This window comes from Sus scrofa, chromosome 1 (genome assembly GCF_054392235.1).
Source record: "Sus scrofa isolate SSC_HxYL_T2T_F1_AM1 chromosome 1, Sscrofa_HxYL_maternal_Yorkshire_Landrace_v2.0, whole genome shotgun sequence".
Taxonomy (NCBI): domain Eukaryota; kingdom Metazoa; phylum Chordata; class Mammalia; order Artiodactyla; family Suidae; genus Sus; species Sus scrofa.
In genome coordinates, this window is record NC_139383.1 from 51,005,050 (window position 1) to 51,020,092 (window position 15,043).

At 39.6% G+C, this 15,043-nt stretch overlaps 1 protein-coding gene across 2 annotated transcripts in view; it reads right to left on the bottom strand.

Annotated features, from left to right (window-relative positions):
• Window positions 1–15,043, bottom strand: part of B3GAT2 (beta-1,3-glucuronyltransferase 2) — a 103,344-nt gene that overhangs the window by 57,140 nt on the left and 31,161 nt on the right. For both annotated transcript variants that reach the window (XM_003121263.5, XM_021089488.2), the window contains exon 2: window positions 2,417–2,561. In XM_003121263.5, coding sequence (XP_003121311.1) covers window positions 2,417–2,561 — 145 coding nt within the window. The remainder of the gene's footprint in view (window positions 1–2,416; window positions 2,562–15,043) is intronic.

A 15,043-nucleotide genomic window follows, 5' to 3' on the forward strand; every position in this document is an offset into this window, starting at 1 on the left:
TCTATTCATTGGAAGTGATTTTTTTTTTTTTTTTGGTGTGTGTGGGGGGTTGCATCCATGGCATATGAATGTTCCTGGGCCAGGGATCAAACTTCTAGAGATGGTGAGTGTATCTATGTGTGTCCCTTGAAAACAAGGTGGGAAGTACCATTTGTATATAAACATCCAACAAGTCTTCTCTCTTTTCCCACTAAGAATAAATGAATCATACAGAATCTAAACAAAATTGTGAAATTTCAAGTTTTAGAATGAGAACAAACTCAGATCTTTATCTAGATGAACCAAATCACTCTTAAAGCATTCCAAAAAATATCAATAATTTACTGAAAACTAATTTACCAAGCAAATTCATGTGTGAAGAAAATAATTCAATGTTTCAAAAGATTTTTTCTTTGAGATAGAAATTCTATTCCTATTTAAAATAAGGATAGTTAATAAAAAATAAGCAAATCATTCATATTTTATGATCGCTCTTATATTATGCCTTGAAAATATATTAAAATGCTAAGAAAAATACAAATTTCAGTCATGTCATGGAGAAAAGTTTCCCAGAGATTTTGGCATTGTAAGAGTATCAAATATTTTATCACCAGCCAGGTCTAATTCACAAAACCCACATGCCTTTCTTGAATTTTAGGTATATGTATTTGGAGCTAAATTCTGGGGAGAACAAAGCAAAATACTCAGTGGGTCTACTGGATACGTGATCATCTATATCAAGTTCTTATAGCAAAATCCAGGAAGATTTATCCACATATCCCACCTTGAAACAGTCTTGCAGGGTGAAGGGTAGAGATCCCATGTGGGAGACTTAAAACTCCTGAGGAGTTCTGGCAAGGCTCTGGGAAAGGAAAGGACCAAACATCTCCCAGCTGGCTACTTTAGCAGTCGTATCCTCACTTAGAAGCCAGAGATGTGGACTTTCTTTTGAGCTTCCCAAGGTGGGAATCCAGGGAAAGGAAGGATGTATCAGAGAAGACCTCAGTGCTCATTCATGCCACTGCCTCATTCTATTCAAGGAAACTAAGAGAACAAGATTTTGCCTCAATGCTCCTCTAGTTTTGTGCTCAACTAATACTTCTAAGCAGCAAAAAACTGGATTCTCAAAAGACACATTATAGTCAGCCCTGTTATTTTCAGAGCCATAAACTCAGTCTTGGTTGAGGAGATGACTCTTTTGAGAATCCCTGGGACCTTCCAGTATAGCTGACCTGCCTCTCTGTTTTCAGGAAGATGTGTTGGTAGAGATGCTAGCTCAGCTGTGGGGCTGCAAGAACTGGGGACTAAGGAGCAAGGCTTGGGTTGGAAGAGAGAGAGGTCAGGATACAGAGAGGGGATGCAGGAGAGATCAGAGATCTAGACTGACCTTTGATTAGAGACCATGACACAGGATCGCACAAAGTTGGCACTCAAGAAATGCTGTTAAGTGTTGAGTTAAAATATCCTAATCTGTCCTCTCCCATGATGCAGGGTAGCTGACTGGACCTCCACAAAGATTCCCAGCACTTCTTATTCCCTCTTCATAACCTTGCTCCCTCAAATGTAAACTATTGTCAGAATAAAAGCAATGAATCCAGTTCAGAACATAGCCTCCATCCCATCAGAATTCTGAGCATAGTGATTCTGATTGCAGCTGGGAAACACACACAAAAGTTTGGCCAAGCATAGGCTGACAGAGCTCTGTTTCAGAGCTGAAGATGGATGAGATCAATTTTGAAGCTTTTCTGCCTTCATCTTCTAGATGTTTTTTTCTTGCTTTCAAGCTTCATGTTTCAAACTGCATCCTTCCACAGTTATCACAACCATCATTTCATATAACTCTCAGAAAATGAGTCACTTTAAGATAAAGCAGCATTTTAGAATCTGTGATCTATTACAGGTTTTATTCAATTGGTCAGAGGACAAGAACTTTAAAAGACAGCTATTATACTCAACATTAATACATGGTGGAAAAACCAGTCATCTGATATTATGTATTAGCTATTAAATGGATCAATAAGCACTAAAATGATGAGCTTACCTATACCTTATCACTATTAAATTTATCAATAAGCATGTAATATATTATAACCAAATGGACTTGCAGAACAAGACCTGGAAAGAGACAGGCCACAGGGCCTGGGGGGGGGGGGCAGCTCTGGTTCCCACAACTCAACTCCTCACCAGCCAGCACATCAACATTTGCTGGGTAAAGGGTGGTGTGGACAGGTGACAAAATGGAATGGAATGAGCATTTTCTAATCACCCCAAAAATCCCATTCTCCTTGAATCAACCAAAAGGCCGCCTTTGAAGATTTAGTTAAACAGTTCACTTGCTGAAATACCACCACCCAGGTTTTAGCCAAAGCAATTTTTCAGAGCGCCCTGCCTCTAGTGCATGGGAAAGCCAGCAGGATGACCCACCCACATGCCTTACCTGCCATGTCGATAGCAAAAGGTCTGTCTGCTCTCCAGCCTGTGTACCAGCCGACGACTTTGCCGTTTTCCACCAATGGACGTTCATAGCGGCGTCCACCAACCAGACCCACTGGCCACACAGAGACCTTGCGTGTAGTTCGCATCTATAAAGAGGGGAGAAAGATGTGGTTTAAGGTTCCTTAGGGGAAAGAGCTTAAAGGGAGGGAAGGAAGGTGAGCCACATGGAAGAAATGAGGGGGGTATAGATTTACAAAAGGTGAAAATTTCCAAAGAGACCCCCTCTGCTGACAGAGCATAACCCAGTTCACCTCTGTTGGGCTGCCCAGGTCCACTGCTGCGTGCTGTCAGACTCGGCCAGACGCCCATAGCTGAGAGATAAAGTTGTCAGTGTCTGAACATCACTTATGTGAAGCTAAGTTGTGACTGTCAAATATTGTCTATTTGTCTCAAAGTGGATCATAAACAATACTTGGTTCCTCTGGACATAAGGAGGTTTACTGCCCCCTTAGGAAATATTACCCAATTTCACACGGAGATGCCACAGGAGTGGCCTTTCTCTGATTTTATTTTTTAAATTGTTACAAACACAGAGACATCATGGCCAGGGACATTAATAACAGGAGCCAAATACAGAACAGACACCAGGCATTCTCCTAAAGACACATGTTCCTAAATTCATCTGCCTTTCAAAGGGAGTAGGACCACACCAGAGAGGAAAGGCCCCATGGAGGCAGCTAGACTCCCTGGTCCTCCCCTAGGAGACGCTCTTGTACTTGGGGGAGTTCCAGTTAAGGACAGCCCTCAACTGAAAGTTACCTTCTGGATTTTTTTTTAAGGGAAAAGGATGGTCACAACAAAGCTGGCCAATAGGGGGCAGCACTTTGGGAGAGAACTACCACCATCAACTCCTTCCAGGGCACGTGCTGCGGCCAGAATCAGCCCATGTGGTACCTCTGTGCAAACTAGAAAGATGTGCCCCTTTCTTGGGCAGACATATTTGTGCTGGGGCCCTGGCTTGACCATCAAAATACAGGCTGGATTTCAGCTCTCCTCCTCTTTCCAGCTGGAGGCGCCCTTGGGCAGGACATAAACCACACAGCTGTAGCAGGGGGGCCCACTGTGGAGGTCATTATACTTCCAACACCAAGGCTTTAGCTTTTATTTGCTACAGAATTCGGTCATGGTCAATTAACCGATGACTAAAATAATGATTATCATCAAGGAATTTTTTAATACAAGGAAGAAAAATTATATACTTGGGAAAGATTTTTCAAAATACAATTCCAGTGTAAAATCACATTATTAAATAATGAAAATAACTCAAAGCTCCCATTTGCCAAGTACCCCAATTCTACTTCTTTATTACCACCCCACCTCACTCCAGGGAGGCTCTGTATATTTTTTTTGGCCATGCCCACGGCACTTGAAAGATCGGGGCCAGAGATTGAACCTGTACCACAGCAGCAACCCGAGCTGCTGCGGTGACAATGCTGGATACTTAACCCACTGAGCCACAAGGGAACTCCCATACCCCCACCTCACCCCAGAGATGATTTTAGAGTATGAAGCAATCCAGGTAATGAAGATTCCACTCTATTGGTCTTACACAAATCTGAAATTACTATTTTTGTAGACTATCACTTCAATAAATCACCACGGTCTTGTGCTAGCTCATATTCACTTGAATGATAATTTTTAAAAAGTGCTGAGATGTAACTGCAGAAAAGGGTTAGAAGTCCTGAGTGTGATCTGGCTTTTGAAGCAGTTCCCTTGCTGACAAGGTTGTTTTGCCTGCTGGGGCCACTAAATATGTTTTCCTTTTGGGAATGTGAAATACTAGAGGGCAGAAGGTGCCTGTGTGACCAGCCTCCAATAAACACCCTGAACCTGAATGGGTTTCAGTGGCATAACAACCATACCTCCGTGGTTAGTTTTGCTGCTGGAGGAAAGGTGTGCTCGGAAGTCCCTTCATGGAAGGGAGAGGACACAGAAAGCCCCATGTGGATTCCCCCAGACCCTTCGTCCTGTCTTTTCTCACTGATCTGGCTACGGGTCCTTACTAACTGTCTTTTCTGTCTTAGAGTTTTTTTTTTTTTTTTTTTACACTGTAGTTACAGATCTCACCCCCCCGCCCCCACGCCCCCACTTTATTTTTGTCAGCATGTGGAAGTTCCCAGGCTAGGGGTTGAATTGGAGTTGCAGCCACTGGCCACAGCAACACCAGATTCAAGCCATGCCTACAATCTACACCACAACTCACAGCAATGCCAGATCCCCAATCCACTGAGCAAGGCCAGGGATAGAACCCGCATCCTCATGGTTACTAGTCAGGTTCATTTCCGCCAAGCCACAATGGGAACTCCCACAGATCCTTTCTTTACTGTCTTGACTTTACAGATTCTTTTTTTTCTTTCTTTCTTTCTTTTTTTTTTTTTTTTTTTTTTTTTTTTTTGTCTTTTTGCTTTTTCTAGGGCTGCTCTGGCATATGGAGGTTCCCAGGCTAGGTGTCCAATCAGAGCTGTTGCTGCCGGCCTACACCAGAGCCAGGGCAACACGGGATCCGAGCACGTCTGCGATCTACACCACAGCTCACAGCAATGCCAGATCCTTAACCCACTGAGCAAGGCCAGGGGTCGAACCCGCATCCTCATGGTTCCTAGTTGGATTTGTTAACCACTGCGCCATGACAGGAACTCCTACAGATTCTTTTTTTACCATCTTTTTTTTTAAAAACTTTTTTTAAACTCTTTTTTTTATTGTCTTTACTTTACAGATCCTTTTTCTACTGCCTTTACAAATCCTTACTTTTTTTTTTTTTTTTTTACAGATCCTTTTTTCTTTTTTTACTTACAGATACATTAATTTTTTTTTTTTTAACTGTCTTTACAGATCCTTACTCGCTGTCTCATCTCACTGATCTGGCTACAGATCCTTACTGTGTCATGGTAATGCATCCTAACCATGAGCACAACCACATGCTGGGTACTAGGGGGTCTTAGTAAATCATCAAACATGTGGCAGTCTTAGGGACTCCTGAAAGGATAAAACACACTTTTTCAAGGGCGAAATTTCATACACTTTGACATACACCAATCACCACGAACCCATGGCCCAAATGAAGATGATAAACACATCCATCACTCCCAAAGCTTCCTTGTGATCTTTAAAAAATCCATGCTTCTCACACTTTCCACATCCCCTACTCCTAGGCAATCATTGATCCCCTTTCTGTCTCTATATATTAGTTTGCATTTCACCAAATTTTATATGAATGGAATCTTACAGTATACAGTTTTTAAAAAATGGGCTTCTGGAGTTCCCGTCGTGGCGCAGTGGTTAACGAATCCGACTAGGAACCATGAGGTTGCGGGTTCGGTCCCCGCCCTTGCTCAGTGGGTTAACGATCCAGCGTTGCCGTGAGCTGTGGTGTAGGTTGCAGATGCGGCTCGGATCCTGCATTTCTGTGGCTCTGGCGTAGGCCGGTGGCTACAGCTCCAATTCGACCCCTAGCCTGGGAACCTCCATATGCCACGGGAGCGGCCCAAGAAATAGCAAAAAGACAAAATAAATAAATAAATAAATAAATAAAATAAATAAAAAATAAAAAATGGGCTTCTTTCATTCAGCATAACCATATGGATTTCCGGCCATGCTACAATGTATATCAACAGTTCATTCCTTCACATTGCTAAGTAGTATTCTATTGAATGGATATGCCATAGTTTTGGGTTTTTTAAAAAAATCCATTTACCTGTTGATGAACATCTGTCTTTGGACATTACAGATTAAGCTGCTATGAACATCTGTGTACATATTTATGCAGACTTCATTATTTTTGGAAAAATGTCTAAGAGTAGAATGCCTAGATCACATGGCAGGTGTACTTTTAATTTTTTAAGAAACTGCCAAATTATTTTCCAAAGTGGTTGTGCCATCTTACATTCCCACCAGCAGTGTATGACAGTTCCAGTTACTCCACTGCCTCATCAACACTTAGTATAGTTAGGCTTTCATTTTAGCCATTCTAATAGGTATTAGTGGTTTTAATTTGCATTTTTCTAATGACTAATTATGCTGAATATCTTTTCATGTGTTTATATGCCATTTGTATTGCTTCCTTGGTGAAATATTTGTTCACACCTTTTACCTGCGTTTAAAATTGTTTCTTTCTTTTCTACTGTTTTTTTGTTACTGAAATATTCTGCATGCAAGTCTTTTCTCAGATATGTGACTTATAAATATTTTCCTCTCATCTGTGTCTCCTCTTTTCATCTTCATAATAGTGTCTTTTGAAGGACAGAAGCATTTAATGTTGATGAAGTCCAATTTATCCTTTTACTCTTTCATGAATCATGCTTTTGGTATCGTATCTGAGAATAGTGTATCCTAACCTGTAGTTTTCTCCTCATTTCTAAAATTAATTATATATTTAGGTCATATATTTAGATCATGATCTATTCTGAATTAATTTGTGAATATACCAATTGAAATTCTTTTTTTTCCTTGCATATGGGTATCCAACCATTCCAACTGTATCTAACTGCCCTGGAACAACTGAACTGCCTTTGTGCCTTTGTAGGTCAGTGGCCACATGTGTGTGAGTTTACCTGGACACTCTCCTCTGATCCACTGGTCCATCTGGTGATCTCAATGCTGATACCACAGTGTCTTGATTTATGCGGTTTTATTACAACTGTTGTAACAGGTAGTATGAGTCCTCCATATCTGTTGTTCCTTATCAGAGTTATTTTGAGTGTTTACCTATGACTTTCAGAGTCAATCTGTAAATTCTGGCACATTTTGATTGGTATGCACTGAATCTATGTATCAATTCAGTGAGAACTGACATCTTTACAATGTCAAGTCTTCCCATCTGTGAACATGATCTCTCGCTCCATTTATTTAGATCTTTAATTTCTCTCAGCAATGTTTTGGAGATTTAATTTTGAATCAGTTTTAACAGTTAATGGTTTTGTGTCACAGGTCTTCTTCATAGGTGGAAAAAAAATTCAGAAAATTCACTAAAATTTTCACAAAAATACAGCCCTTTCCTCAACTCATTCTGCCTCAGCCCCCTGTTCCTTCTCACAATGAAGACAATGAAAATATTTCAATTTTTGCTTTATCTCAAATATGCCAAACATACTAAGGAACCAAACTGAATCTAATCTGTATTTTTCTTACAATGACAGAATGGTCTTATATCTAATAAGGCACTGAAAATAGTGCTGTGTGCTTTTTCGGAGATCTGTTTAAAATAACAATAATTTTTTGTTTTCAGCTCCTAAACTGCTTTATCCTGAGGCACTAAATTTTTAAATCTGAAAAACTGGTGAGCAGAGGGATTAAGATGGCAGAGTAGAAGGACTAGAGCTCACCTTCTCTTATAAAAGCAACAAAGTTACAACCAACTGCTGAACAACTTTCAATGAAAGAGACTACAAACTATCAAAAAACATATTCTACTCCAGAAGACAAAGAGGAGACTATATCAAGACAGTAAGAGGGGCGATTACAGGATATAAGCAACTCCACACCCACTGGATGGGTAGCCCACAGACTGGAAAGTAACTATAATACAGAGACTCACCTACGGGAGTGAGAATTTTGAGTCCCACATCAGGTCCCCATGCCTGGGAATCTGGCATTGGGAGAAGGAGCCCCCAGAGCATTTGGTGTTGAGGGTCAGTGGGGCTTGTGTGTAGGAGCTCCACAGGACCAGGGGAAATGGAGACACCATTCTTGAAAGGCACACATTGGCTTTCATGTGCACTGGGTCCCAATCTCTGCAAAGCAGAGAATCCATAGCAATCTGGGTCAGGCCTGACTGCAGTCCTTAAGAGGATTTCCTGGGAAAACAAGGGGTGACTGTGACTTGTTGTGGGGGAAAGGGATGCAAAGGTCTTGGGAATAATCATCAGTGTGCGCTCCTCTAGAGGTAGCCATTTTGGAAAAATCTAGCCCCACCCATCAAGGCTGAGAAGCCCCAGGTCAAACAATAATCTGGGTGGGAACACAGCTCCCCACCCACCAGCAAACAGGCTGTCTAAAGACCCACCCCCACCCCAGGCACACAGCCACATTTAATCTTACCCAGAGACAAAGACCAATCACCAGAGAGATAAGAATCAGCTCCACCTACCAGTGGGCAGGCACCAGTCCCTTCCATCAGGAAACCTACAATAAGCCCCCCACATCAACTTCAGCCACAAGGGGGGCAAACATCGGAAACAAGAGAGGCTACATCTCTATTATCTGCAAAAAGGAGAACACACCAAAAATCTATACAAAATGAAAAGGCAGAGAATTATGACCCAGATAAGGGAGCAAGGAAAAAAAAAAAAAAAAACAGAGAAAAAAAGAAAAGTGGTCTGGAGATTACCAACCTCCACAAAAAAGGACTTTAGACTGATGATAGTAAAGATGATTCAAGATTTTGGAAAGACACTGGAGGAAAACATTGATAAATTACAAGAAACACTGAGCAAAGAAATAGAAAATTTAAGGATTAAGTAAGCAGAGATGCAAAATAAAATAATTGAAATAAAAAATTCATTAGAAGCAACCAACAGCAGAATACAGGAGGCAGAAGAACGAATAAGCAAGGCAGAGGTCAAACTAGTGGAAATCACTGATGCAGAACAGAAAAGAGAAAGAAAGATTGAAAAGAAATGAATACAGTCTAAGAGAACTCTAGGACAATGTTAAACACATAAACAACCATATTATGGGGTGCCAGAAGAAGATAGAGAGAAGGAGCCAGAGAAAATATGAAGAGATAATGGCCAAAAACTTCCATAACTGGGGAAGGAATCACTCACTCAAATCCAGGAAGCACAATGAATACCACATAAAGTAAACCCAAGGAGGAACACCCTGAGACACATATCAATCAAACTGACCAAAATTAAAGACAAAGAGAAAATACTGAGAGCAGTTAGGGAAAAGAAACAAGTAACATACAAGGGAACCCCCATAAGGCAGATTTTTTTTCAGCAGAAACTCTGCAGGCCAGAAGGGAGTGACATGATATACTTAAAGTGATAAAAGGGAAAAAACCTCCAACCAAGATTACTCTACCCAGAAAAGCTCTCATTCAGATTTGAAGGAGAAATCAAAAGCTTAACAAAAAAGCAAAAGCTAAGAGACTTCAGCACCACAAAACCAGCTTTACAACAAATACTAAAGCAGCTTCTCTAGGTGGAAAAGAAAAGGCCACAACTAGAAACTAAAATATTACAAATGACAAGGCTCGCCAGTAAAAGCATACATATAGTAAATGTAGGAAATCATCCACACACAAATATGCTACAAAGATCAGAAATCATGAGACGAGGAGGGTACAAATGCAGCACACTGGAGATGTACTTTTGATTAAGAGAGCAACAACTTAAAACAGTCTTGTATGTATATATAGACTCATATCAAAACTTCAAGGTAACTGCAAACCAAAAATCTGCAATAGATACACACATGAATAAGAAAAAGCAATCCAGGAGTTCCTGTCATGGCGCAGTGGAAATGAATCCAACTAGGAACTATGAGGTTGCAGGTTCAATCCTGGGCCTCGCTCAGTGGGTTAAAGATCTGGCATTGCCATGAGCTGTGGTGTAGGTTGCAGATGCAGCTCGGATCTGGCATTGCTGTGGCTGTGGCTGTGGTGTAGGCCAGCAATTACAGCTCCAGTTGTATCCCTAGCCTGGAAACCTCCATATGCCATGGGTGCATCCTTAAAAAGACAAAAAAGTCAAAATAAATAAATAAATAAAATAAATTTAAAAAAAAGCAATCCAAATACAACACTAAAGATAGTCATCAAACCACAAGGGAAGAGAACAAGAGAAGGGAAGCAAAAAGAACAACAACAAAAAAATCCGAAACAGTTAATAAAATGGCAAAAGGAACATACATATCAATAATTACCTTAAACGCAAATGGACTAAATGCCCCAACCAAAGGAAATAGACTGGCTGAATGGATACGAAAATAAGACCCATATATATACTGTCTTCAAGAGAACCACTTCATTTCTAGGGATACACACAAATTGAAAGTGAGAGGATGGAAGAAAATATTCCATGCAAACGGGAATCAAAAGAAAGCTGGAGTAGCAATACTCATATCAGACAAAGTAACCTTAAAATAAAAAATACTATTTATAAGAGACAAAGAAGGACATTACATAATTATCAAAGGGACAAAGAAGGAATTACATAATGATCAAAGGATCGATCCAAGAAGAAGTTATAACAATTGTAAATATATACACACCCGACATAGATTCACCTCAATATATAAGGCAACTGCTAACAACCTTAAAAGGAGAAACTGACAATAATAATAGTGGGGAACTTTAGCACCCCACTTAGAGCAATGGAAAGATCACCCAGATAGAAAAGCAACATGGAAACATAGGCCTTAAATGATGCATTAGACCAGATGGACTTAATAGGTATTTATAGAACATTCCATCCAAAAGCAGAATACACATTCTTCTCAAGTGCACACAGAACATTCTCTAGGATTGATCATATCTGGGCCACTAATCAAGCCTTGGTAAACTTAAGAAAATTGAAATCATATCAAGCATCTTTTCTGAGGATAATGCTATACAACTAGAAATCAACAATAAGAAAAAAACTGCAAAAAAACCACAAGCACATGGAGACTAAGCACATGCTACTAAGCAACCAAAGGATCACTCAAGAAATCAAAGAAGAATTTTAAAAATACCTAAAAGCAAATGAAAACAAAGACACAACACTCCAAAACCTATGGGATGCAGCAAAAGTAGTTCTAAGAGGGAAGTTTATAGCAATACAATCTACCTCAGGAACAAGAAAAAGCTCAAACAAACAATCTAACTTTACACCTAAAGCAACTAGAGAGAAAAGAACAGACAAGACCTAAAGTTAGTAGGAGGAAAGAAATCATAAAGATCAGAGTAGAAATAAATGAAACAGAAATGAAGAAAACCATAGAAAAGATCAATGAAACAAAAAGTTAGTTCTTTGAAAAAAATCAACAAAATTCATAAACCCTTAGCCAGACTCATTAAGAAAAAAAGAGAGAGGACTCGAATCAATAAAATCAGAAATGAAAAAGGAGGAGTTACAAAAGACATCACAGAAATACAAGGAATCATAAGAGACTACTACAAGCAACTATATGACAACAAAATGGAAAACCTAGAAGAAATGGACAATCTTTCAAGACTAAACCAAGACAAAATAGAAAAGATGAAAGAGCCAAACACAAGTACTGAAATTGAAACTGTGACTAAAAAACTCCCAGCAAACAAAAGTCCAGGACCATATGGCTTCACAGGTGAATTCTATCAAACATTTAGAAAAGTGCTAACATCTATCCTTCTAAAACTATTCCAAAAAATTGCAGAGGAAGGAACACTTTCAAACTCATTTTATGAGGCCCGCATCAATCACACATACCAAAACCAAAGACACCACAAAAAAGAAAATCACAGGCCAATAACACTGATGAACATAGATGCAAAAATCCTCAACAAAATATCTGCAAGCCAAATCCAACAATACATTAAAAGGATTGTACACCATGATCAAGTGGAATTTATCCCAGGGATGCAAGGATTTTTCAATATCTGCAAGTCAATCAGTGTGATACATCACATTAACAAACTGAAGAATAAAAACCATACGATCCTCTCAATAGATGCAGAAAAAGCTTTTGACAAAATCCAACACCAATTTCTGATTATAAAAACACTCCAGAAATTGGGCATAGAAGGAACCTATCTCAACATAATAAAGGCTATATATGACAAACCCACAGCTAACATCATTCTCAATGGTGAAAGCTGAAAGAATGCTGCTAAGATCAGAAGCAAGACAAGGCTGTCCACTCTTGCCATTACTATTCAACATGATTTTGGAAGTCCTAGCCACAGCAATGAGAGAAGAAAAAAATAAAAGGAATCCAAATTGGAAAGGAAGAAGTAAAACTATCACAGTTTGCGGATGCCATTATACCTAGAAAATCCTAAAGACACTATCGGAAAACTGTTAGAGTTCATCAATGAATTTGGTAAAGTTGCAGGATACAAAATTAATACACAGAAATTGACTGCATTTCTATATGCTAACAACAAAAGATCAGAAAGAGAAATTAGGAAAACTATCCCATTTACCATTGCATCAAAACAAACAAACAAACAAACAAAACCCCTAGGAATAAACTTACCTAAAGAGAAAAAAGACTTGTACTCTGAAAACTATAAGACACTGATGAAAGAAATCAAAGATGACTCAAACAGATGGAAAGACATACTATGCTCTTGGATTGGAAGAATCAATAGTGTAAAAATGACTGTCCTATCCAAGTCAATGTATAGATTCAATGCAATCATTATCAAATTACCAAGGACATTTTTCACAAAACTAGAATAAAATATCTTATAGTTTGGAAGCACAAAAGACCCATAATAACCAAAGCCATCCTGAGAAAGAAAAATGGAGCTGGAGGAATCAGGCTCCCTGACTTCAGATTATACTACGAAGCCACAGTCATCAAAACCATATGGTACTGGCACAAAAACAGAAACACCAATCAGTGGAACAGGATAGAAAGCCCAGTATTAAACCCACGCACTACAGCCAACTAATCTATGACAAAGGAGGCAAGAATATAAAATGGAGAAAAGACAGCCCCTTCAATAAATGGTGCTGGGAGTTCCCGTCGTGGCGCAATGGTTAACGAATCCGACTAGGAACCATGAGGTTGCGGGTTCGGTCCCTGCCTTTGCTCAGTGGGTTAACGATCCGGCGTTGCCGTGAGCTGTGGTGTAGGTTGCAGACGCGGCTTGGATCCCACGTTGCTGTGGCTCTGGCGTAGGCTGGTGGCTCCAGCTCCGATTCAACCCCTAGCCTGGGAACCTCCATATGCCGTGGGAGTGGCCCAAGAAAGAGCAACAACAACAACAAAAGACAAAAGACCAAAAAAATAAAATAAAATAAAAAATAAATGGTGCTGGGAAAACTGGACAGCTACATATAGAATGAAATTAGGACACTTCCTAACATCATACACAAAAATAAACTCACAATGGATAAAAGACCTAAATATAAGATCAGATACTATAAAACTCTTGGAGGAAAACACAGGCCAAACCACTGTCTGCCATAAACCACAGCAGTATCTTCTCAGATCCACCTCCCAGAGTAATGAAAATAAAAACAAAAATGAACAAATGGGACTTAATTAAACTTAAAAGTTTTTGCCCAGCAAAGGAAATCCTAAGTAAAAAAAAAAAAAAGACAACCCACAGAATGGGAGAAAATATCTGCTAATGAAGCAACTGACAAGGGATTAATCTCCAAGATTTATAAACACTTCCTGCAGCTCAATATCAAAAAAACAAACAAAAATAACAACCCCATCAAAAATGGGAAGATCTAAACAGACATTTCTCCAAAGAAGACATACAGATGGTCAAAAAACACGTGAAAAAATGTTCAACATCACACTAATTATTAGAGAAATGCAAATCAAAACTACTATGAGGTACCACCTTACGCCAACCAGAATGGCCATCATCAAAATGTCTACAAAATATAAATGCTGGAGAGGGTGTACAGAAGGGGGAATCCTCCTACACTGTTGGTGGGAATGTAAACTGGTGCAACCACTATGGAAAAGAGTATGGAGATTCCTCAAAAAATTAAAAATATAATTACCATTTGATCCAGCAGTCCCACTCATGGCCATCTATCCAGAGAAAAGATACATGTACTCCAATGTTCACTGTAGCACTATATACAGTAGCCAAGACATGGAAGTGACCTAAATGCCCATCAACAGAGGAGTGGATAAAGAAGATGTGGTACATATATACAATGGAATGTTACTCAGCCATAAAAAGGAATGAAATAATGGCATTTCAGCAACATGGATGGACCTAGAAATTATCATGCTAAGTAAAGTTAGACAATGAGACACCAATGTCATATGCTATCACTTATATGTGGAATGTAAAAAAAAGACACAATGAACTTCTTTGCAGAACAGATACTGACTCACAGACTTTGAAAAACATACAGTTTCCAAAAGAGACAGGTTAGGAGGTTGCATCTGCGACCTATACCACAGCTCACAGCAACGCCAAATCCTTAACCCACTTAAGGAGAGCAGTTACTAAACACACATCCTCATGGATCTTAGTCGGGTTTGTTACCAATTGAGCCATGACAGGAACTTCCCAGTACACTCCAAATTTCTAAAGCAGCTCAGAGCTGACATTTATTCATGTTTTAATTTTTCAGAGGGTGGAAATGTTAAAGGAGAAGCAGTGACTATATGCAGGGGATGTGGATGGATTAGATTTCCAAGTACACTAGATTTTTTAAAGTTTCTTGTTTAAATACAGTCAGCCTGTGATATCATCAGGTTCCACATCCTTTAAACAATGGATCTGCAGTTGGTTGAATCTGCAGACATGGGGTCCTAGGATGGAACTTGTGCATCCTTAGATTTTTGGCATCTGCAGCAGGTTCTGGAACCAATTCCTGGTGGATACCTAAAGACGGCTGTGGTTTAAAACTTCAGAAAGCTCATATGACCTTGCCATGTACGCACTGGTCTGAGATTCCGT